Source organism: Plecotus auritus (assembly GCF_963455305.1).
Source record: "Plecotus auritus genome assembly, chromosome: 10".
Taxonomy (NCBI): Eukaryota; Metazoa; Chordata; class Mammalia; order Chiroptera; family Vespertilionidae; genus Plecotus; species Plecotus auritus.
Window position 1 is genome coordinate 4836504 of NC_137785.1, and position 18802 is coordinate 4855305.

General features: G+C 57.4%; 5 protein-coding genes across 5 annotated transcripts in view; all 5 read left to right on the forward strand.

Annotated features, from left to right (window-relative positions):
* The window catches only part of LOC308235303 (leukocyte immunoglobulin-like receptor subfamily A member 6), a gene marked incomplete at both ends in the record, with an annotated part of 88653 nt that overhangs the window by 24458 nt on the left and 45393 nt on the right, over window positions 1-18802 (forward strand). Inside the window, 6 exons of the mRNA XM_080644064.1 lie at window positions 3469-3526; window positions 3647-3682; window positions 6936-7220; window positions 7366-7668; window positions 7867-8163; window positions 8435-8737. Coding sequence (XP_080500190.1) covers window positions 3469-3526; window positions 3647-3682; window positions 6936-7220; window positions 7366-7668; window positions 7867-8163; window positions 8435-8737 — 1282 coding nt within the window. The remainder of the gene's footprint in view (window positions 1-3468; window positions 3527-3646; window positions 3683-6935; window positions 7221-7365; window positions 7669-7866; window positions 8164-8434; window positions 8738-18802) is intronic.
* LOC308235220 (leukocyte immunoglobulin-like receptor subfamily A member 6) lies at window positions 3812-5650 on the forward strand (the record flags this gene model as incomplete). The annotated part of the gene is made up of 4 exons (XM_080644004.1): window positions 3812-4130; window positions 4276-4578; window positions 4791-5087; window positions 5334-5650. The coding sequence occupies 4 exons, from the start codon at window positions 3812-3814 to the stop codon at window positions 5648-5650; spliced, it is 1236 nt and encodes a 411-aa protein (XP_080500130.1).
* Window positions 9305-11854, forward strand: LOC308235221 (leukocyte immunoglobulin-like receptor subfamily A member 6; the record flags this gene model as incomplete). Its single annotated transcript, XM_080644005.1, has 6 exons — window positions 9305-9315; window positions 9853-9878; window positions 10039-10323; window positions 10469-10771; window positions 10969-11265; window positions 11538-11854. 6 exons carry the CDS (start codon window positions 9305-9307, stop codon window positions 11852-11854), a joined length of 1239 nt encoding a protein of 412 aa, XP_080500131.1.
* LOC308235222 (leukocyte immunoglobulin-like receptor subfamily A member 6) lies at window positions 12409-14966 on the forward strand (the record flags this gene model as incomplete). Its single annotated transcript, XM_080644006.1, has 6 exons — window positions 12409-12419; window positions 12965-12990; window positions 13151-13435; window positions 13581-13883; window positions 14081-14377; window positions 14650-14966. 6 exons carry the CDS (start codon window positions 12409-12411, stop codon window positions 14964-14966), a joined length of 1239 nt encoding a protein of 412 aa, XP_080500132.1.
* LOC308235223 (leukocyte immunoglobulin-like receptor subfamily A member 6) lies at window positions 15116-18072 on the forward strand (the record flags this gene model as incomplete). Its single annotated transcript, XM_080644007.1, has 5 exons — window positions 15116-15179; window positions 16264-16548; window positions 16694-16996; window positions 17197-17493; window positions 17756-18072. 5 exons carry the CDS (start codon window positions 15116-15118, stop codon window positions 18070-18072), a joined length of 1266 nt encoding a protein of 421 aa, XP_080500133.1.

Here is an 18802-nt window from a genome sequence, read left to right on the forward strand (position 1 = left end):
GCTTGAGTGGCATCAATGCCTCACACAGCCACACTTCTTTCTGGTTCTCAGGAGCAGCCAACACCACCAGCCCCTCACAGAACAACTCAGACCCCCAAGAGTGGTGAGTAGGAGACAAGCACAGTTATGGGGCTCAGCACAGAGGGTCATGTCCTGTCAAGGGGAGCGGGTGCCCTGGGTGGACATTGTCCTGCCCTGACCTCTGTGACCTCTTTGCCCACAATTCCCAGCCTCCCACCCCCAAGACTACACCATGAAGAATTCTATCCAGATGGGTGTGGCTGGATTAGTCCTGATGGTCCTCGGGGTGCTGCTCTCTGAGGCTTGAAACAGCCACAGAAGGACCCACGACACAGCCAGGATGTGAACAGAGAGGGAACAATGCACCATTCAGAGAGGTAGAATCTTGGTAGTGAATCTCATGTGCCCAGAAGGTTCTGGAAGATAACGTGGGACATCTGCTGAGGGACCTGTCTGCGGCTCGTTGCAGGTGGAGGAGTCATCGCTCAAGTGAAGGGACAAGGTCTGGACCTTCTGCCATTGAACTGTGGTCCTTTCCCTCCCAACTACTGTCTCCTCTTCCTTGTAGATTTCCCCCCTCTGACCCTTTCACCTTTGCCCTGTAATATACTAATTTGGGTGAGTATAAAGGTCTTCACTCACAATTTACTCCTTCAGTGTACTTTTACCATATCTGTTGGCCTTTTTTATTTGTAAAGGAGTGCTGGTGTACAATAAAGTCAGTTCTCATCTATTTCCTCCACTTAACACGAACTATGAAGACACACGTTTCATGTGCATATTCATGCATCTGACACTGCGTGTTCTCTCTGCTTCTCTGAAAAATAGCCGCCCACTGGCCCCTAGGTCTGTAGCCAATGTCATCCTCACCTCATTCTTCCTGAAACCACACACATGGCCCTTCTCTTTCCATTCCTGTACATCTGCCAGCACTTCTGTCTGGGAGGAAACTGCCCCCTCAGCTTCAGTCCTGATGACAATTAAGTCCTCCCTGTATGTCCCTGGTACCTTTCAAGCTGCAATGTAGGTCCTGGAGAGCTTCAGGGCATGGGAGTCCAAGTAAATGCATTCACAGGCCCTTTAAGAGGAACACCCGGGACTCCAGAAACCCTCTGTCTCACTCAACCACAATAATCGCAGGCTTTTACAAACAAAAGTCATGGGCACTTCTCTTGCCAGCACTGTAACCCTGGGCTGGGGGTTCTGATGTTGGTCTGGGACCCCTCACAACTGAGGGAGGACCTTCACATCCAAGCCTTGCACCTCCCCCCGTTTTTAACCACCACACATGGGTATGGGATCAGCTCATTCCCCCCCCCCCCTCCGCATTAGGCTTCTGTATGTGACTTCTGTATACTCTCATTTATAAAACTTCTGTTGGGCTAGATTTCAGGCCGTTCTGAATGACGGATGTTCTGTAGTTTAGCTGTAATTTGATGTGATTGTGGAAGGTTCCAATTACTATGCTTACTTACACAACCATCTTGACCAGAACTCTCTATTCCCATGCAGCTAAAGTGTTCAATTTCAGTCTCTCTTGCATTCTACAAAATTTCCTCAATGTTGTCTTCCAATTTTGTTATTGTATCTTCTCCTGGGTGAAAAAAAAATATTTTGTGAGTGTTAAATCAAATCATGTTTTTATTTTTATTCCTTTTACTGCTATGACATTTAAGTAATGCCTTTCCAAAATTCTCTACACTTTTATCATATAAGCCTTGGGGTTCTTCCAATAATTCAACTTTCACCTTTGTTGTTTCTGACAGTTCAACAATCTTTGATTAAAACTAGTTTCTTATATTGTAGTGTTCTGTTGTCTCACATGTGATTACCTGCATTGAAGACTCTGTAGGCAGCCTTTCTTAGCGTTCTTTTTCACAATTAGAGTACTTGTTGATGTCTGCTCCTTGTAGATGCTCACACCTGATTCTCCACAGAGTTACCCCCAGGGCTCACCTGATGTTGGACTCTGAAGGGGATGGAGAGTTGCAGCATCCACTCTCCCAAACTCAGCTTTTGACTGTGATGTGCCCAGCAGGGATGCCTCCAATGTGAGCCTCACATTCACACCTGGACAGACGCTCCTGTTGGACTAGGCTGGATTGAATCGGTTACACACACACACACACACACACACACACACACACACACACACACTCAGCTCAGTGCTGACCCTGGGATGGGTCAGTGCATAGAGATGTCTCAATGCTCATCCTCAAGCATGAGAAATGGGGCCACCCAACTATCGCCTTATTCCAGATCCCCTCCCTGCCTGTGATGACCCTGGAGTCCCTCTCCTGTCCACATGGATGTGGAGAACTCCCCACAGATGACCACTTGTGGTCACCGGTGGCCACTGGCTTTGATCCTTTTCATTTTGTGAGGTTCCCTCTCTGTTTGTAGAACTTTTACTTCCTCTGCATTGACGGTGGCTGCATCTATTTCTCAGCATTAGGAACAGATGAGGGCTCTTGAGTGGACACACCCATCCCTCATTTTGACTGTGAAATGATACCCATTGATCCTCTTGTGTCTCATCCCACACATCTTAAACAGGTCTGGGAATTATCAAGGGTTCATCCGTCCACATCCAAGACACCATTGATCCTACAACACTCTGAGAATTTGGCTTCATGCCTACGTGCTTCACACCAGGAACCAGAAGTGCAGAGATCGGCTGGTACTGCTCAAGGTCACACAGACCATGAATGATAGTGAAATATTTAAATATGAGCTCTGTCCCCAACATCAGAGCACTAGACCCCTCATTGACCCCAAAAGCTGAAGAGAGGAGGACAAGATGAGGGGACAGCTCAGCTTAAGGAACAAGGATCACTGAGGAGGCAGGAATGAACCATATCTTATTTCCAGGAAACTGGGGTGGATGCCGTTGCAAGAAAAAGGAGAAGTCCATGGAGGGGGTGTGATAGAGAGAAAGCTACATTCTTAGGGGCCACAGAAGGGACCTGTTTCCTTCCTTTATTTGTTCTGTGTTTCCCTTTTGTGCTCATTGTCACAGTGACATCGCCCTGAGCTGCACAGGGAGAGGGTGAGTGTGTCCCTGCTGATCTGAGCTCTGCAGGCCACAGGCACCCACGTCTTCCTGAAGCGTTTCCAGGGCCCGGGTGGCACTGTCCATGGTGAGGACCCCAGGGAGGTGCTGATGGACGGGCTGAGGAGGAAGGAGACCCCGTGGGGGGGCGCTCTGACAGGGAAGGACGTGCCCTGGGTCACCGCACCTGCAAGGGGCATCTCAGGAGGGAGACTTCGGGTCTATTTCCTGCTTCACCATGAAAATGAGAGCCAGGCTGCTAGAGAGGTTGTGCCCTCCCCTATAGGCTGCTGATGTGACAAACCCATGACAGGCAAGGCTGTTCTCCAAGTGACCACCTCCCATGCATCTCTGTGTTTATCACACTAGGACTGTGGCTTCCTCCATCTGCTCAGCTGAAGCCCCAGGGAGAAGACGCCATGAATCCCACCCTCAGGGCCCTGCTCTGCCTTGGTGAGATGGGAGGGGGGATGGGATCCCTGGTCTGTGAGGACCCCAGGACTCAGGAGGCTCCTGGGGAGGAGGGTGCTGCTCAGGGCTCAGGGCAAATCTCTCACAGGGACTCTCTTCCAGGGCTGAGTGTGGGCCTCAGGACCCCAGTGCCAGCAGGTGAGTCTCTCCAGGTGTCCCAGGTCCCTCTCACTGGGCACAAGGGGATACAGCCTGTGCATCTGTGGATGGATAATAGTGGTTCTGGGTTAATGGAGGTGGCGTGTCTTAGAAATGTGGGGGTGGGTAATGCCTTCTAACCCAGCCTCTGGTTTCCTTCCAGGGACCCTTCCAAAGCCCACACTCTGGGTTGAGCCATGCCCTGTGTGCCCCTGGGGGAGCACCGTGACTATGTGGTGTCAGGGGACCCTGGAAGCAAAAGAGTACCGACTGGATAAAGAGGGAGACACAGTGCCCTGGAGCAGAGGGAATTCCTTGGAGCCTGGAGACAAGGCAAAGTTCTCCTTCACACAAATAACAAAGCATGATGCAGGAAACTATCGCTGTGTCTATATCAGCCCTGAGGGCTGGTCAGAGCGCAGTGACCCCCTGGAGCTGGTGGTGACAGGTGAGAGGACACTCAGGGGTCCCAGCCTCAGGCTCTGCCCTCAGGAAGGGGGTCTGCTCTCAGGGTGTCTCCCTCTCACAGCCCAGCCCTGGGGGATATAAGGGAGGTGTGAGCCCATTTAACACCCTGCCTCCTCCTCTCCTAGGAGCCTACAGCGGACCCAGCATCACAGCCCTGCCCAGCCCTGTCGTGAACACGGGAGGGAATGTAACCCTCCAGTGTGGCTCAACGCAGACATTTGAGAGGTTCCTTCTGACTGAGGAAGGAGATCACAGGCTCTCCTGGACCCTGGACTCACAGCTACAGCCCAGTGGGCAGTACCAGGCCCTGTTCTCTGTGGTCCTCATGACCCCCATTCAAAGGTGGACCTTCAGATGCTATGGCTATTACAGGAACAGCCCCCAGGTGTGGTCCCACCCCAGTGATGTCCTGAATCTCCTGGTCTCAGGTAAAACCCATTATTGCCCCATCCATGGATTGAGGCAAAAGATACACTACTGGCAAACCTTGCTGGGACGGGAGCGCCATGTGAGAGGGTGATGGGGCACAGGGGCCGCTGGGACAAAGACAAAGAGAAAGACAGCAATAACTGGGGGCCAGGACAAAAGAAGAGGGTTAATGGAAGGAGCAGCCCCTGTAATTCACGTCTGGTCTCCCCAGGTGAGTCTGGGAAGCCCTCCCTCCTGAGCCAGCAGGGCCCCATCGTGGCCTCTGGACAGAGCCTGACCCTCCAGTGTCACTCTGATGTCGGCTATGACAGATTCGCTCTGCACAAGGAGGGGGGACAGGACCTCCCCCAGAGGCTTGTCCTGCAGCCCCAGGCTGGGCTCTCTCAGGCCCACTTCCCCCTGGGCACTGTGAGCAGCTCCCACGGGGGCCGGTACAGATGCTACGGTGGATACAACCTCTCCTCTGAGTGGTCGGCCCCCAGCGACCCCCTGGACATCCTGGTGGCAGGTGAGGAGCCACTGGGTTCAGTCAGGGACCCAGAATCTGCACAAGCCCTGCTTGGGTTTCAGCTGGTGAAGCCAGAATGAAAGTGCAGGCCCCAGGGAGGGAGAGAGAAAGAGAGAGACGGGGGGTGGGGGATGGGAGGGGAGAGGGAGAGACTCAGAGAAACAGAGAAAGACAAGAGGAGGGCTGCTGCCTCTCAGGGCAGAAAAAGGTGGGCAGGCAGCCCTCACCCTCCCTCCCTCTCTCTAGGACAGCTGTCTGACAGACCCTCCCTCACGGTGCAGCCAGGCCCCAGGGTGGCCTCAGGAGAGAACGTGACCCTGTTGTGTCAGTCACAGAGCCCGATGGACACGTTGCTTCTGTCCAAAGAGGGGGCAGCCGATCCCCCCTTGCGTCTGAGATCAGAGCACCGAGCTCAGCAGTACCAGGCACAGTTCTCCATGAGTCCTGTGACCTCAGCCCACTGGGGCACCTACAGGTGCTACAGCTCACGCAGCACCTCGCCCTTCCTGCTGTCACACCCCAGTGAGCCCCTGGAGCTCCTGGTCTCAGGTGAGGGCCCCTGACCCTGTCTGCTGAGCTGTCAGCTCAGGGTCCCGTCCTGAGAATTCGGGGCTGAAAGGGAAGGAGAGGCCTCTAGGGATGGTCACCCAGACAACATCTGCACCTCAGACACCCTCCTAACCCTGCTCAGCGCTCCCCCTCACCTGGACCTAGGAGGCACCAGTTGGACAGTGGGAGTGTCTCAGGGGTCACAGGGCAGATGCAGGAGGATCTGAGTGAGGTGGGGACTCCATGGTTAGCCCACACTCTCAAACCTTTCTGGCCTTCTTCCCAGGACCAACAGGGACCCAAGCCCCCCCCACAGGGCCCATGTCTGCAGCTGAGGAACCACTGGGTCCTTCCTGCTCAGAAGGAGCACTGACCCAACTAGCTGGTTCTTAGTCTCTCACAGGATGTAATGGCCCCTGACACCCAAGACTTGCTTGTGTGGGGGTTGGAGTCAGGGGGGATCTCAGAAAAACCACAGGCCTCCAGGGCTTAGAGTTTTCGCGTCCACACCCCTGGGGAATCTGGCTTGGAGACCGGAAGTAGGTCAGGTGAAGGGTGGAGTGGTCATGGCAGAGGAGGATGTTGAGGCGCAGCTTCAGGAGGGGGCACCGAATTCAAGTGGGGAGAAGGCAGTTCCCACGTCTCACCCACATTGTGACTCAAGGAGGCTCTGAGGATAGGCTGCTCCCCACCCCGTGGTCAGGCCCCAGAGGGGTAAGTGACAGTCTATGTGAGGCAGTGGTAAGTGGTTCCATGGGGGAAAGGGACTGTCCCTCTCCTTTTCTCTCTTACACATATTTAAGTTCAAGGTGGGCAGGCAGCCGTCACCCTCCCTCCCTCTCTCTAGGACGCCTGCCTGACAGACCCTCCCTCTAGGTGCAGCCAGGCCCCAGCGAGGCCTCAGGGGAGAACGTGACCCTGCTGTGTCAGTAACAGAGCCCCAGACACACTTTCCTTCTGTCCAAGGAGGGATCAGGCGATGCCCTCCTGCTTCTGAGATCAGAGTACCAAGCTGAGCAGTTCTAGGCAGAGTTCTCCATGAGCCATGTGACCTCAGCCCACTGGGCACCAGCAGGTGCTACAGTTCCTACCCCTTCCTTCTGTCACTCCCCAGTGAGCCCCTGGAGCTCCTGGTCTCTGGTGAGGGCCCCTGACCCAGTCCTTTCTGAGCTCAGTCATTCAGGGCCCTGTGCCAGGAGAGGTGAGGCTAGGATGGAAGAAAGAAAATAAGAGTGTCTTGGGCTGAGCTGTGTGAGGCGGGTGGAAAGGCCTTTGTAATGTGGCTTCTTGTTTTTCTAGGGCCCCTTCCAAAACCCACCCTCTGGGCTGAGCCAGGCCCTGCGATCCCCCAGGGGAGCCCTGTGACCCTCTCCTGTCAGGGGCCCCCAGGGGCTGAGGAGTACCGTCTGGATAAAGTGGGAAGCCGTGCACCATGGAAAAGAGAGAAGCCACTGAAGCCCGGGGACAAGGTGATGTTCTCCATCACACACATGACAGAGCGTGATGTTGGGATATTTCACTGTTATTATCGCAGACCTGATGGCTGGTCAGAGCTCAGTGACCCCCTGGAGCTGGTGACAACAGGTGAGGCGACACTCAGGGGTCCCAGTCTCAGCCTCTGCCCTCAAGAAGGGGGTTTGCTCTCAGGGTGTCTCCCTCTCACAGCCCATTCCTGGGGGATATGAGGGAGGATTGAGCCCATTTAATATGCTTCCTCCTCCTCTCCTAGGATCCTACATCAAACCCATCCTCTCAGCCCTGCCCAGCCCTGTCGTGACCTCAGGAGGGAACATGACCCTCCAGTGTGGATCAGTGTATGGATATCACAGGTTCCTTCTGACTGAGGAAGGAGATCACAGACCCTTTAGGTCCCTGGACGCACAGCAACAGCCCAGTATGCATTCCGAGGCCCAGTTTCCTGTGGGCCCCGTGACCCCCAGCCACAGGTGGAGGTTCAGATGCTATGGCTGCTACAGGGACAGACCCCAGTTGTGCTCACACCCCAGTGATGCCCTAGGGCTCCTGGTCTCAGGTGAGTCTCATTATTATGTCAACCATGGATTGAGGCACCAGATACATTCCTGGCATCTTTGCTGGGATGGTCGCCCCATGTGAGATGGTGAGGGGAGCGCAGGGGCTTCTGGGGTCTCTTCACTTCTCCTGGAGGTAAAGAAAGAAGATGGGGTTAATGGGAGGAGAAGCCCCGGTAATTCACGTCTGCTCTCCCCAGGTGAGTCTGGGAAGCCCTCCCTCCTGAGCCAGCAGGGCCCCATCGTGGCCTCTGGACAGAGCCTGACCCTCCAGTGTCGCTCTGATGTCGGCTATGACAGATTCGCTCTGCACAAGGAGGGCGGACGGGACCTCCCCCAGAGCCTTGTTCTGCAGCCCCAGGCTGGGCTCTCTCAGGCCCACTTCCCCCTGGGCACTGTGAGCAGCTCCCACGGGGGCCGGTACAGATGCTACGGTGGATACAACCTCTCCTCTGAGTGGTCGGCCCCCAGCGACCCGCTGGACATCCTCGTGGCAGGTGAGTAGCCAGTGGGCTCAGTCAGGGAACCAGACTCCTCACAGGCCCTGCTCGGGTCTCAGATGGTGAGGCCTGAATGAAGGTGCAGGCCCCAGGGAGGGAGAGAGACAGAGAGAGACGGGGGCCAGGGGGCTGGGGGGTTGGGAGGGGAGAGGGAGAGGCTCAGAGAAACAGAGACAGATGGAGAGGAAGGTCCTCAGAGAGAGGGCTGGTGCCTCTCAGGGCAGAATAAGGTGGGCAGGCAGCCCTCACCCTCCCTCCCTCTCTCTAGGAAAGCTGTCTGACAGACCCTCCCTCACGGTGCAGCCAGGCCCCAGGGTGGCCTCAGGAGAGAACGTGACCCTGTTGTGTCAGTCACAGAGTCCGATGGACACGTTGCTTCTATCCAAAGAGGGGGCAGCCGATCCCCCCTTGCGTCTGAGATCAGAGCACCGAGCTCAGCGGTACCAGGCACAGTTCTCCATGAGTCCTGTGACCTCAGCCCACTGGGGCACCTACAGGTGCTACAGCTCACGCAGCACCTCGCCCTTCCTGCTGTCACACCCCAGTGAGCCCCTGGAGCTCCTGGTCTCAGGTGAGGGCCCCTGACCCTGTCTGCTGAGCTGTCAGCTCAGGGTCCCGTCCTGAGAATTCGGGGCTGAAAGGGAAGGAGAGGCCTCTAGGGATGGTCACCCAGACAACATCTGCACCTCAGACACCCTCCTAACCCTGCTCAGCGCTCCCCTTCACCTGGACCTAGGAGGCACCAGTTGGACAGTGGGATGTCTCAGGGGTCACAGGGCAGATGCAGGAGGATCTGAGTGAGGTGGGGACTCCATGGTTAGCCCACACTCTCAAAACTTTCAGGCCTCCTTCCCAGGACCAACAGGTACCCAAGTCCCCCACCCACAGGGTCCATGTCTGCATCTGAGGAACCACTGTGTCCTTCTTGCTCAGAAGGAGCACTGACCCAACTAGGTGGTTTTGAGTCTCTCACAGGATCTAATGGCCCCTGACACCCAAGACTTGCTTGTGTGGGGGTTGGAGTCAGGGGGGATCTCAGGGAAACCACAGGCCTCCAGGGCTCAGAGTTTTCGCGTCCACATCCCCGGGGAATCTGGCTTGGAGACCGGAAGTAGGGCAGGTGAAGGGTGGAGTGGCCATGGCAGAGGGGTATGTTCAGGCGCAGCTTCAGGAGGGGGCACCGAGTTCAAGTGGGGAGAAGGAAGTTCCCACCTCTCACCCACATCGTGACCCCAGGAGGCTCTGAGGATAGGCTGCTCCCCATCACGTGGTCAGGCCCCAGAGCGGTAAGTGAGGGTCTCTGTGAGGCCTCCATGGGGGAAAGGGACTGTCCCTCTCCTTTTCTCTCTTACACATATTTAAGTTCAAGGTGGGCAGGCAGCCGTCACCCTCCCTCCCTCTCTCTAGGACGCCTGCCTGACAGACCCTCCCTGTAGGTGCAACCAGGCCCCAGCAAGGCCTCAGGGGAGAACGTGACCCTGCTGTGTCAGTCACAGAGCCCCAGGGACACTTTCCTTCTGTCCAAGGAGGGATCGGCCGATCCCCCCACCCTGCTTCTGAGATCAGAGTACCAAGCTGGGCAGTTCTAGGCAGAGTTCTCCATGAGCCATGTGACCTCAGCCCACGGGGCACCAACAGGTGCTACAGCTCACACAGCTCCTCCCCCTTCCTTCCTTCACTCCCCAGTGAGCCCCTGGAGCTCCTGGTCTCTGGTGAGGGCCCCTGACCCAGTCCTTTCTGAGCTCAGTCATTCAGGGCCCGGTGCCAGGAGAGGTGAGGCTAGGATGGAAGAAAGACAATAAGAGTGTCTTGGGCTGAGCTGTGGGATGTGGGTGGGAAGGCCTTTGTAATGTGGCATCTTGTTTTCTCTAGGGCCCCTTCCAAAACCCACCCTCTGGGCTGAGCCAGGCCCTGCGATCCCCCAGGGGAGCCCTGTGACCCTCTCATGTCAGGGGAACCCAGGGGCTGAGGAGTACCGTCTGGATAAAGTGGGAAGCCGTGCACCATGGAAAAGAGAGAAGCCACTGAAGCCCGGAGACAAGGTGATGTTCTCCATCACACACATGACAGAGCGTGATGTTGGGATATTTCAGTGTTATTATCGCAGCCCTGATGGCTGGTCAGAGCTCAGTGACGCCCTGGAGCTGGTGACAACAGGTGAGGCGACACTCAGGGGTCCCAGTCTCAGCCTCTGACCTCAGGAAGGGGGTTTGCTCTCAGGGTGTCTCCCTCTCACAGCCCATTCCTGGGGGATATGAGGGAGGATTGAGCCCATTTAATATGCTTCCTCCTCCTCTCCTAGGATCCTACATCAAACCCATCCTCTCAGCCCTGCCCAGCCCTGTCGTGACCTCAGGAGGGAACATGACCCTCCAGTGTGGATCAGTGTATGGATATCACAGGTTCCTTCTGACTGAGGAAGGAGATCACAGACCCTTTAGGTCCCTGAACGCAAAGCAACAGCCCAGTATGCATTCCGAGGCCCAGTTTCCTGTGGGCCCCGTGACCCCCAGCCACAGGTGGAGGTTCAGATGCTATGGCTGCTACAGGGACAGACCCCAGTTGTGCTCACACCCCAGTGATGCCCTAGGGCTCCTGGTCTCAGGTGAGTCTCATTATTATGTCATCCATGGATTGAGGCACCAGATACATTCCTCGCATATTTGCTAGGTGGTAGCCCCATGTGAGATGGTGAGGGGAGCACAGGGGCTTCTGGGGTCTCTTCTCTTCTCCTGGAGGTAAAGAAAGAAGATGGGGTTAATGGGAGGAGAAGCCCCGGTAATTCACGTCTGCTCTCCCCAGGTGAGTCTGGGAAGCCCTCCCTCCTGAGCCAGCAGGGCCCCATCGTGGCCTCTGGACAGAGCCTGACCCTCCAGTGTCGCTCTGATGTCGGCTATGACAGATTCGCTCTGCACAAGGAGGGCGGACGGGACCTCCCCCAGAGCCTTGTCCTGCAGCCCCAGGCTGGGCTCTCACAGGCCCACTTCCCCCTGGGCACTGTGAGCAGCTCCCACGGGGGCCGGTACAGATGCTACGGTGGATACAACATCTCCTCTGAGTGGTCGGCCCCCAGCGACCCGCTGGACATCCTCGTGGCAGGTGAGTAGCCAGTGGGCTCAGTCAGGGAACCAGACTCCTCACAGGCCCTGCTCGGGTCTCAGATGGTGAGGCCTGAATGAAGGTGCAGGCCCCAGGGAGGGAGAGAGACAGAGAGAGACGGGGGCTAGGGGGCTGGGGGGTTGGGAGGGGAGAGGGAGAGGCTCAGAGAAACAGAGACAGACGGAGAGGAAGGTCCTCAGAGAGAGGGCTGCTGCCTCTCAGGGCAGAAAAAGGTGGGCAGGCAGCCCTCACAACTCCCTCCCTCTCTCTAGGACAGCTGTCTGACAGACCCTCCCTCACGGTGCAGCCAGGCCCCAGGGTGGCCTCAGGAGAGAACGTGACCCTGTTGTGTCAGTCACAGAGTCCGATGGACACGTTGCTTCTATCCAAAGAGGGGGCAGCCGATCCCCCCTTGCGTCTGAGATCAGAGCACCGAGCTCAGCGGTACCAGGCACAGTTCTCCATGAGTCCTGTGACCTCAGCCCACTGGGGCACCTACAGGTGCTACAGCTCACGCAGCACCTCGCCCTTCCTGCTGTCACACCCCAGTGAGCCCCTGGAGCTCCTGGTCTCAGGTGAGGGCCCCTGACCCTGTCTGCTGAGCTGTCAGCTCAGGGTCCCGTCCTGAGAATTCGGGGCTGAAAGGGAAGGAGAGGCCTCTAGGGATGGTCACCCAGACAACATCTGCACCTCAGACACCCTCCTAACCCTGCTCAGCGCTCCCCCTCACCTGGACCTAAGAGGCACCAGTTGGACAGTGGGAGTGTCTCAGGGGTCACAGCCCAGATGCAGGAGGATCTGAGTGAGGTGGGGACTCCATGGTTTGCCCACACTCTCAAAACTTTCTGGCCTCCTTCCCAGGACCAACAGGTACCCAAGTCCCCCACCCACAGGGTCCATGTCTGCATCTGAGGAACCACTGTGTCCTTCTTGCTCAGAAGGAGCACTGACCCAACTAGCTGGTTTTGAGTCTCTCACAGGATCTAATGGCCCCTGACACCCAAGACTTGCTTGTGTGGGGGTTGGAGTCAGGGGAGGTCTCAGGGAAACCACAGGCCTCCAGGGCTCAGAGTTTTCGCCTCCACATCTCTGGGGAATCTGGCTTGGAGACCGGAAGTAGGGCAGGTGAAGGGTGGAGTGGCCATGGCAGAGGGGTATGTTCAGGCGCAGCTTCAGGAGGGGGCACCGAGTTCAAGTGGGGAGAAGGCAGTTCCCGCGTTTCACCCACATCGTGATCCAAGGAGGTTCTGAAGATAGGCTGCTCCCCACCACGTGGTCAGGCCCCAGAGCGGTAAGTGAGGGTCTCTGTGAGGCAGTGGGGAGTGCCTCCATGGGGAAAGAGACTGTCCCTCTCCTTTTCTCTCTTACACATATTTAAGTTCAAGGTGGGCAGGCAGCCGTCATCCTCCCTCCCTCTCTCTAGGACGCCTGCCTGACAGACCCTCCCTCTAGGTGCAGCCAGGCCCCAGCAAGGCCTCAGGGGAGATCGTGACCCTGCTGTGTCAGTTACAGAGCCTAAGGGACATTTTCCTTCTGTCCAAGGAGGGGGCAGGCGATCCCCTCCTGCTTCTGAGATCAGAGTACCAAGCTGGGCAGTTCTAGGCAGAGTTCTCCATGAGCCATGTGACCTCAGCCCACGGGGCACCAACAGGTGCTACAGCTCACACAGCTCCTCCCCCTTCCTTCCTTCACTCCCCAGTGAGCCCCTGGAGCTCCTGGTCTCTGGTGAGGGCCCCTGACCCAGTCCTTTCTGAGCTCAGTCATTCAGGGCCCGGTGCCAGGAGAGGTGAGGCTAGGATGGAAGAAAGACAATAAGAGTGTCTTGGGCTGAGCTGTGGGATGTGGGTGGGAAGGCCTTTGTAATGTGGCATCTTGTTTTCTCTAGGGCCCCTTCCAAAACCCACCCTCTGGGCTGAGCCAGGCCCTGCGATCCCCCAGGGGAGCCCTGTGACCCTCTCCTGTCAGGGGCCCCCAGGGGCTGAGGAGTACCGTCTGGATAAAGTGGGAAGCCGTGCACCATGGAAAAGAGAGAAGCCACTGAAGCCCGGAGACAAGGTGATGTTCTCCATCACACACATGACAGAGCGTGATGTTGGGATATTTCAGTGTTATTATCGCAGCCCTGATGGCTGGTCAGAGCTCAGTGACGCCCTGGAGCTGGTGACAACAGGTGAGGCGACACTCAGGGGTCCCAGTCTCAGCCTCTGACCTCAGGAAGGGGGTTTGCTCTCAGGGTGTCTCCCTCTCACAGCCCATTCCTGGGGGATATGAGGGAGGATTGAGCCCATTTAATATGCTTCCTCCTCCTCTCCTAGGATCCTACATCAAACCCAGCCTCTCAGCCCTGCCCAGCCCTGTCGTGACCTCAGGAGGGAACATGACCCTCCAGTGTGGATCAGTGTATGGATATCACAGGTTCCTTCTGACTGAGGAAGGAGATCACAGACTCTTTAGGTCCCTGGACGCACAGCAGCAGCCCAGTATGCATTCCGAGGCCCAGTTTCCTGTGGGCCCCGTGACCCCCAGCCACAGGTGGAGGTTCAGATGCTATGGCTGCTACAGGGACAGACCCCAGTTGTGCTCACACCCCAGTGATGCCCTAGGGCTCCTGGTCTCAGGTGAGTCTCATTATTATGTCATCCATGGATTGAGGCACCAGATACATTCCTCGCATATTTGCTAGGTGGTAGCCCCATGTGAGATGGTGAGGGGAGCACAGGGGCTTCTGGGGTCTCTTCTCTTCTCCTGGAGGTAAAGAAAGAAGATGGGGTTAATGGGAGGAGAAGCCCCGGTAATTCACGTCTGCTCTCCCCAGGTGAGTCTGGGAAGCCCTCCCTCCTGAGCCAGCAGGGCCCCATCGTGGCATCTGGACAGAGCCTGACCCTCCAGTGTCGCTCTGATGTCGGCTATGACAGATTCGCTCTGCACAAGGAGGGCGGACGGGACCTCCCCCAGAGCCTTGTCCTGCAGCCCCAGGCTGGGCTCTCTCAGGCCCACTTCCCCCTGGGCACTGTGAGCAGCTCCCACGGGGGCCGGTACAGATGCTACGGTGGATACAACATCTCCTCTGAGTGGTCGGCCCCCAGCGACCCGCTGGACATCCTCGTGGCAGGTGAGTAGCCAGTGGGCTCAGTCAGGGAACCAGACTCCTCACAGGCCCTGCTCGGGTCTCAGATGGTGAGGCCTGAATGAAGGTGCAGGCCCCAGGGAGGGAGAGAGACAGAGAGAGACGGGGGCTAGGGGGCTGGGGGGTTGGGAGGGGAGAGGGAGAGGCTCAGAGAAACAGAGACAGACGGAGAGGAAGGTCCTCAGAGAGAGGGCTGCTGCCTCTCAGGGCAGAAAAAGGTGGGCAGGCAGCCCTCACAACTCCCTCCCTCTCTCTAGGACAGCTGTCTGACAGACCCTCCCTCACGGTGCAGCCAGGCCCCAGGGTGACCTCAGGAGAGAACGTGACCCTGTTGTGTCAGTCACAGAGTCCGATGGACACGTTGCTTCTATCCAAAGAGGGGGCAGCCGATCCCCCCTTGCGTCTGAGATCAGAGCACCGAGCTCAGCGGTACCAGGCACAGTTCTCCATGAGTCCTGTGACCTCAGCCCACTGGGGCACCTACAGGTGCTACAGCTCACGCAGCACCTCGCCCTTCCTGCTGTCACACCCCAGTGAGCCCCTGGAGCTCCTGGTCTCAGGTGAGGGCCCCTGACCCTGTCTGCTGAGCTGTCAGCTCAGGGTCCCGTCCTGAGAATTCGGCGCTGAATGGGAAGGAGAGGCCTCTAGGGATGGTCACCCAGACAACGTCTGTCCCTCAGACACCCTCCTAACCCTGCTCAGCACTCCCCCTCACCTGGACCTATGAGGCACCAGTTGGACAGTGGGAGTGTCTCAGGGGTCACAGGGCAGATGCAGGAGGATCTGAGTGAGGTGGAGACTCCATGGTTAGCCCACACTCTCAAACCTTTCTGGCCTCCTTCCCAGGACCAACAGGGACCCAAGCCCCCCACCCACAGGGCCCATGTCTGCAGCTGAGGAACCACTGGGTCCTTCTTGCTCAGAAGGAGCACTGACCCAACTAGCTGGTTCTTAGTCTCTCACAGGATGTAATGGCCCCTGACACCCAAGACTTGCTTGTGTGGGGGTTGGAGTCAGGGGAGATCTCAGGGAAACCACAGGCCTCCAGGGCTTAGAGTTTTCGCGTCCACACCCCTGGGGAATCTGGCTTGGAGACGGGAAGTAGGGCAGGTGAAGGGTGGAGTGGTCATGGCAGTGGGGGATGTTGAGGCCCAGCTTCAGGAGGGGGCTCGGAGTTGAAGTGGGGAGAAGGCAGTTCCCAGGACTCACCCACATCCTGACCCCAGGGTGCTCTAAGGATAGGCTGCTCCCCACCACGTGGTCAGGCCCCAGAGCGGTAAGTGAGGGTCTATGTGAGGCAGTGGTGAGTGCCTCCATGGGGGAAAGGGACTGTCCCTCTCCTTTTCTCTCTTACACATATTTAAGTTCAAGGTGGGCAGGCAGCCGTCACCCTCCCTCCCTCTCTCTAGGATGCCTGCCTGACAGACCCTCCCTCTAGGTGCAGCCAGGCCCCAGCAAGGCCTCAGGGGAGAACGTGACCCTGCTGTGTCAGTAACAGAGCCCCAGACACACTTTCCTTCTGTCCAAGGAGGGATCAGGCGATCCCCTCCTGCTTCTGAGATCAGAGTACCAAGCTGGGCAGTTCTAGGCAGAGTTCTCCATGAACCATGTGACCTCAGCCCATGGGGCACTAACAGGTGCTACAGCTCACACAGCTCCACCCCCTTCCTTCCTTCACTCCCCAGTGAGCCCCTGGAGCTCCTAGTCTCTGGTGAGGGCCCCTGACCCTGTCCTTTCTGAGCTCAGTCAATTTGGACCCTGTGCCAGGAGAGGTGAGGCTAGGATGGAAGAAAGACAATAAGAGTGTCTTGGGCTGAGCTGTAGGATGCGAGTTGGGAGGCCTCTGTAATGTGGCTTCTTGTTTTCTCTAGGGCCCCTTCCAAAACCCACCCTCTGGGCTGAGCCAGGCCCTGTGATCCCCCAGGGGAGCCCTGTGACCCTCTCCTGTCAGGGGAACCCAGGGGCTGAGGAGTACCGTGTGGATAAAGTGGGAAGCCGTGCACCATGGAAAAGAGAGAAGCCACTGAAGCCCGGAGACAAGGTGATGTTCTCCATCACACACATGACACAGCACGATGTTGGGATATTTCACTGTTATTATCGCAGCCCTGATGGCTGGTCAGAGCTCAGTGACCCCCTGGAGCTGGTGACAACAGGTGAGGCGACACTCGGGTGTCCCAGTCTCAGGCTCTGACCTCAGATAGGGGGTTTGCTCTCAGGGAGTCTCCCTCTCATAGCCAATCCCTGGGGGACATGAGGGAGGTGTGAGCCCATTTAACATGCTTCCTCCTCCTCTCCTAGGATCCTACAACAAACCCAGCCTCTCAGCCCTGCCCAGCCTTGTCGTGACCTCAGGAGGGAATGTGACCCTCCAGTGTGGCTCAGGGCATGGCTATCACAGGTTCCTTCTGACTGAGGAAGGAGATCACAGACCCTTTAGGTCCCTGGACTCACAGACACAGCCCAGTGGGCAGTTCCAGGCCCAGTTCCCTGTGGGCCCAGTGACCCCCAGCCAGAGGTGGAGGTTCAGATGCTATGGCTGCTACACGGATAGGCACCATGGGTGCTCACACCCCAGTGACACCCTAGGGCTCCTGGTCTCAGGTGAGTCTCATTATTATATGTCATCCATGGATTGAGGCACCAGATACATTCCTGGCATCTTTGCTGGGATGGTAGCCCCATGTGAGATGGTGAGGGGAGCACAGGGGCTTCTGGTTTCTCTTCTCTTCTCCTGGAGATAAAGAAAGAAGATGGGGTTTATGGGAGGAGCAGCCCCTGTAATTCACGTCTGATCTCCCCAGGTGAGTCTGGGAAGCCCTCCCTCCTGAGCCAGCAGGGCCTCATCGTGGCCTCTGGACAGAGCCTGACCCTCCAGTGTCGCTCTGATGTCGGCTATGACAGATTCGCTCTGCACAAGGAGGGGGGACAGGACCTCCCCCAGAGCCTTGTCCTGCAGCCCCAGGCTGGGCTCTCTCAGGCCCACTTCCCCCTGGGCACTGTGAGCAGCTCCCACGGGGGCCGGTACAGATGCTACGGTGGATACAACCTCTCCTCTGAATGGTCAGCCCCCAGCGACCCGCTTGACATCCTGGTGGCAGGTGAGGATCCACTGGGTTCAGTCAGGGACCCAGAATCTGCACAAGCCCTGCTTGGGTCTCAGCTGGTGAAGCCAGAATGAAAGTGCAGGCCCCAGGGAGGGAGAGAGAAAGAGAGAGACGGGGGGTGAGGAGTCGGGAGGGGAGAGGGAGAGACTCAGAGAAACAGAGACAGACAAGAGGAGGGTCCTCAGAGAGAGGGCTGCTGCCTCTCAGGGCAGAAAAAGGTGGGCAGGCAGCCCTCACACTCCCTCCCTCTCTCTAGGACAGCTGTCTGACAGACCCTCCCTCACGGTGCAGCCAGGCCCCAGGGTGGCCTCAGGAGAGAACGTGACCCTGTTGTGTCAGTCACAGAGCCCGATGGACACGTTGCTTCTATCCAAAGAGGGCGCAGCCGATCCCCCCTTGCGTCTGAGATCAGAGCACCGAGCTCAGCGGTACCAGGCACAGCTCTCCATGAGTCCTGTGACCTCAGCCCACTGGGGCACCTACAGGTGCTACAGCTCAGGGAGCACCTCGCCCTTCCTGCTGTCACACCCCAGTGAGCCCCTGGAGCTCCTGGTCTCAGGTGAGGGCCCCTGACCCTGTCTGCTGAGCTGTCAGCTCAGGGTCCCGTCCTGAGAATTCGGGGCTGAAAGGGAAGGAGAGGCCTCTAGGGATGGTCACCCAGACAACATCTGCACCTCAGACACCCTCCTAACCCTGCTCAGCACTCCCCCTCACCTGGACCTAGGAGGCACCAGTTGGACAGTGGGAGTGTCTCGGGGGTCACAGAGCAGATGCAGGAGGATCTGAGTGAGGTAGGGACTCCATGGTTAGCCCACTCTCTCAAACCTTTCTGGCCTCCTTCCCAGGACCAACAGGGACCCAAGCCCCCGACCCACAGTGCCATGTCTGCAGCTGAGGAACCACTGTGTCCTTCCTGCTCAGTAGGAGCACTGACCCAACTAGGTGGTTCTGAGTCTCTCACAGGATCTAATGGCCCCTGACACCCAAGACTTGCTTGTGTGGGGGTTGAAGTCAGGGGACATCTCAGGGAAACTACATGGCTCCAGGGCTCGGAGTTTTCATGTCCACACTCCTGGGGAATCTGGCTTGGAGACCGGAAGTAGGGCAGGTGAAGGGTGGAGTGGTCATGGCAGAGGGGGATGTTGAGGGCCAGCTTCAGGAGGGGGCTCGGAGTTCAAGTGGGGAGAAGGCAGTTCCCACATCTCACCCACATCGTGACCCCAGAGGTTCTGAAGATAGGCTGCTCCCCACCACGTGGTCAGGCCCCAGAGGGGTAAGTGAGGGTCTCTGTGAGGCAGTGGTG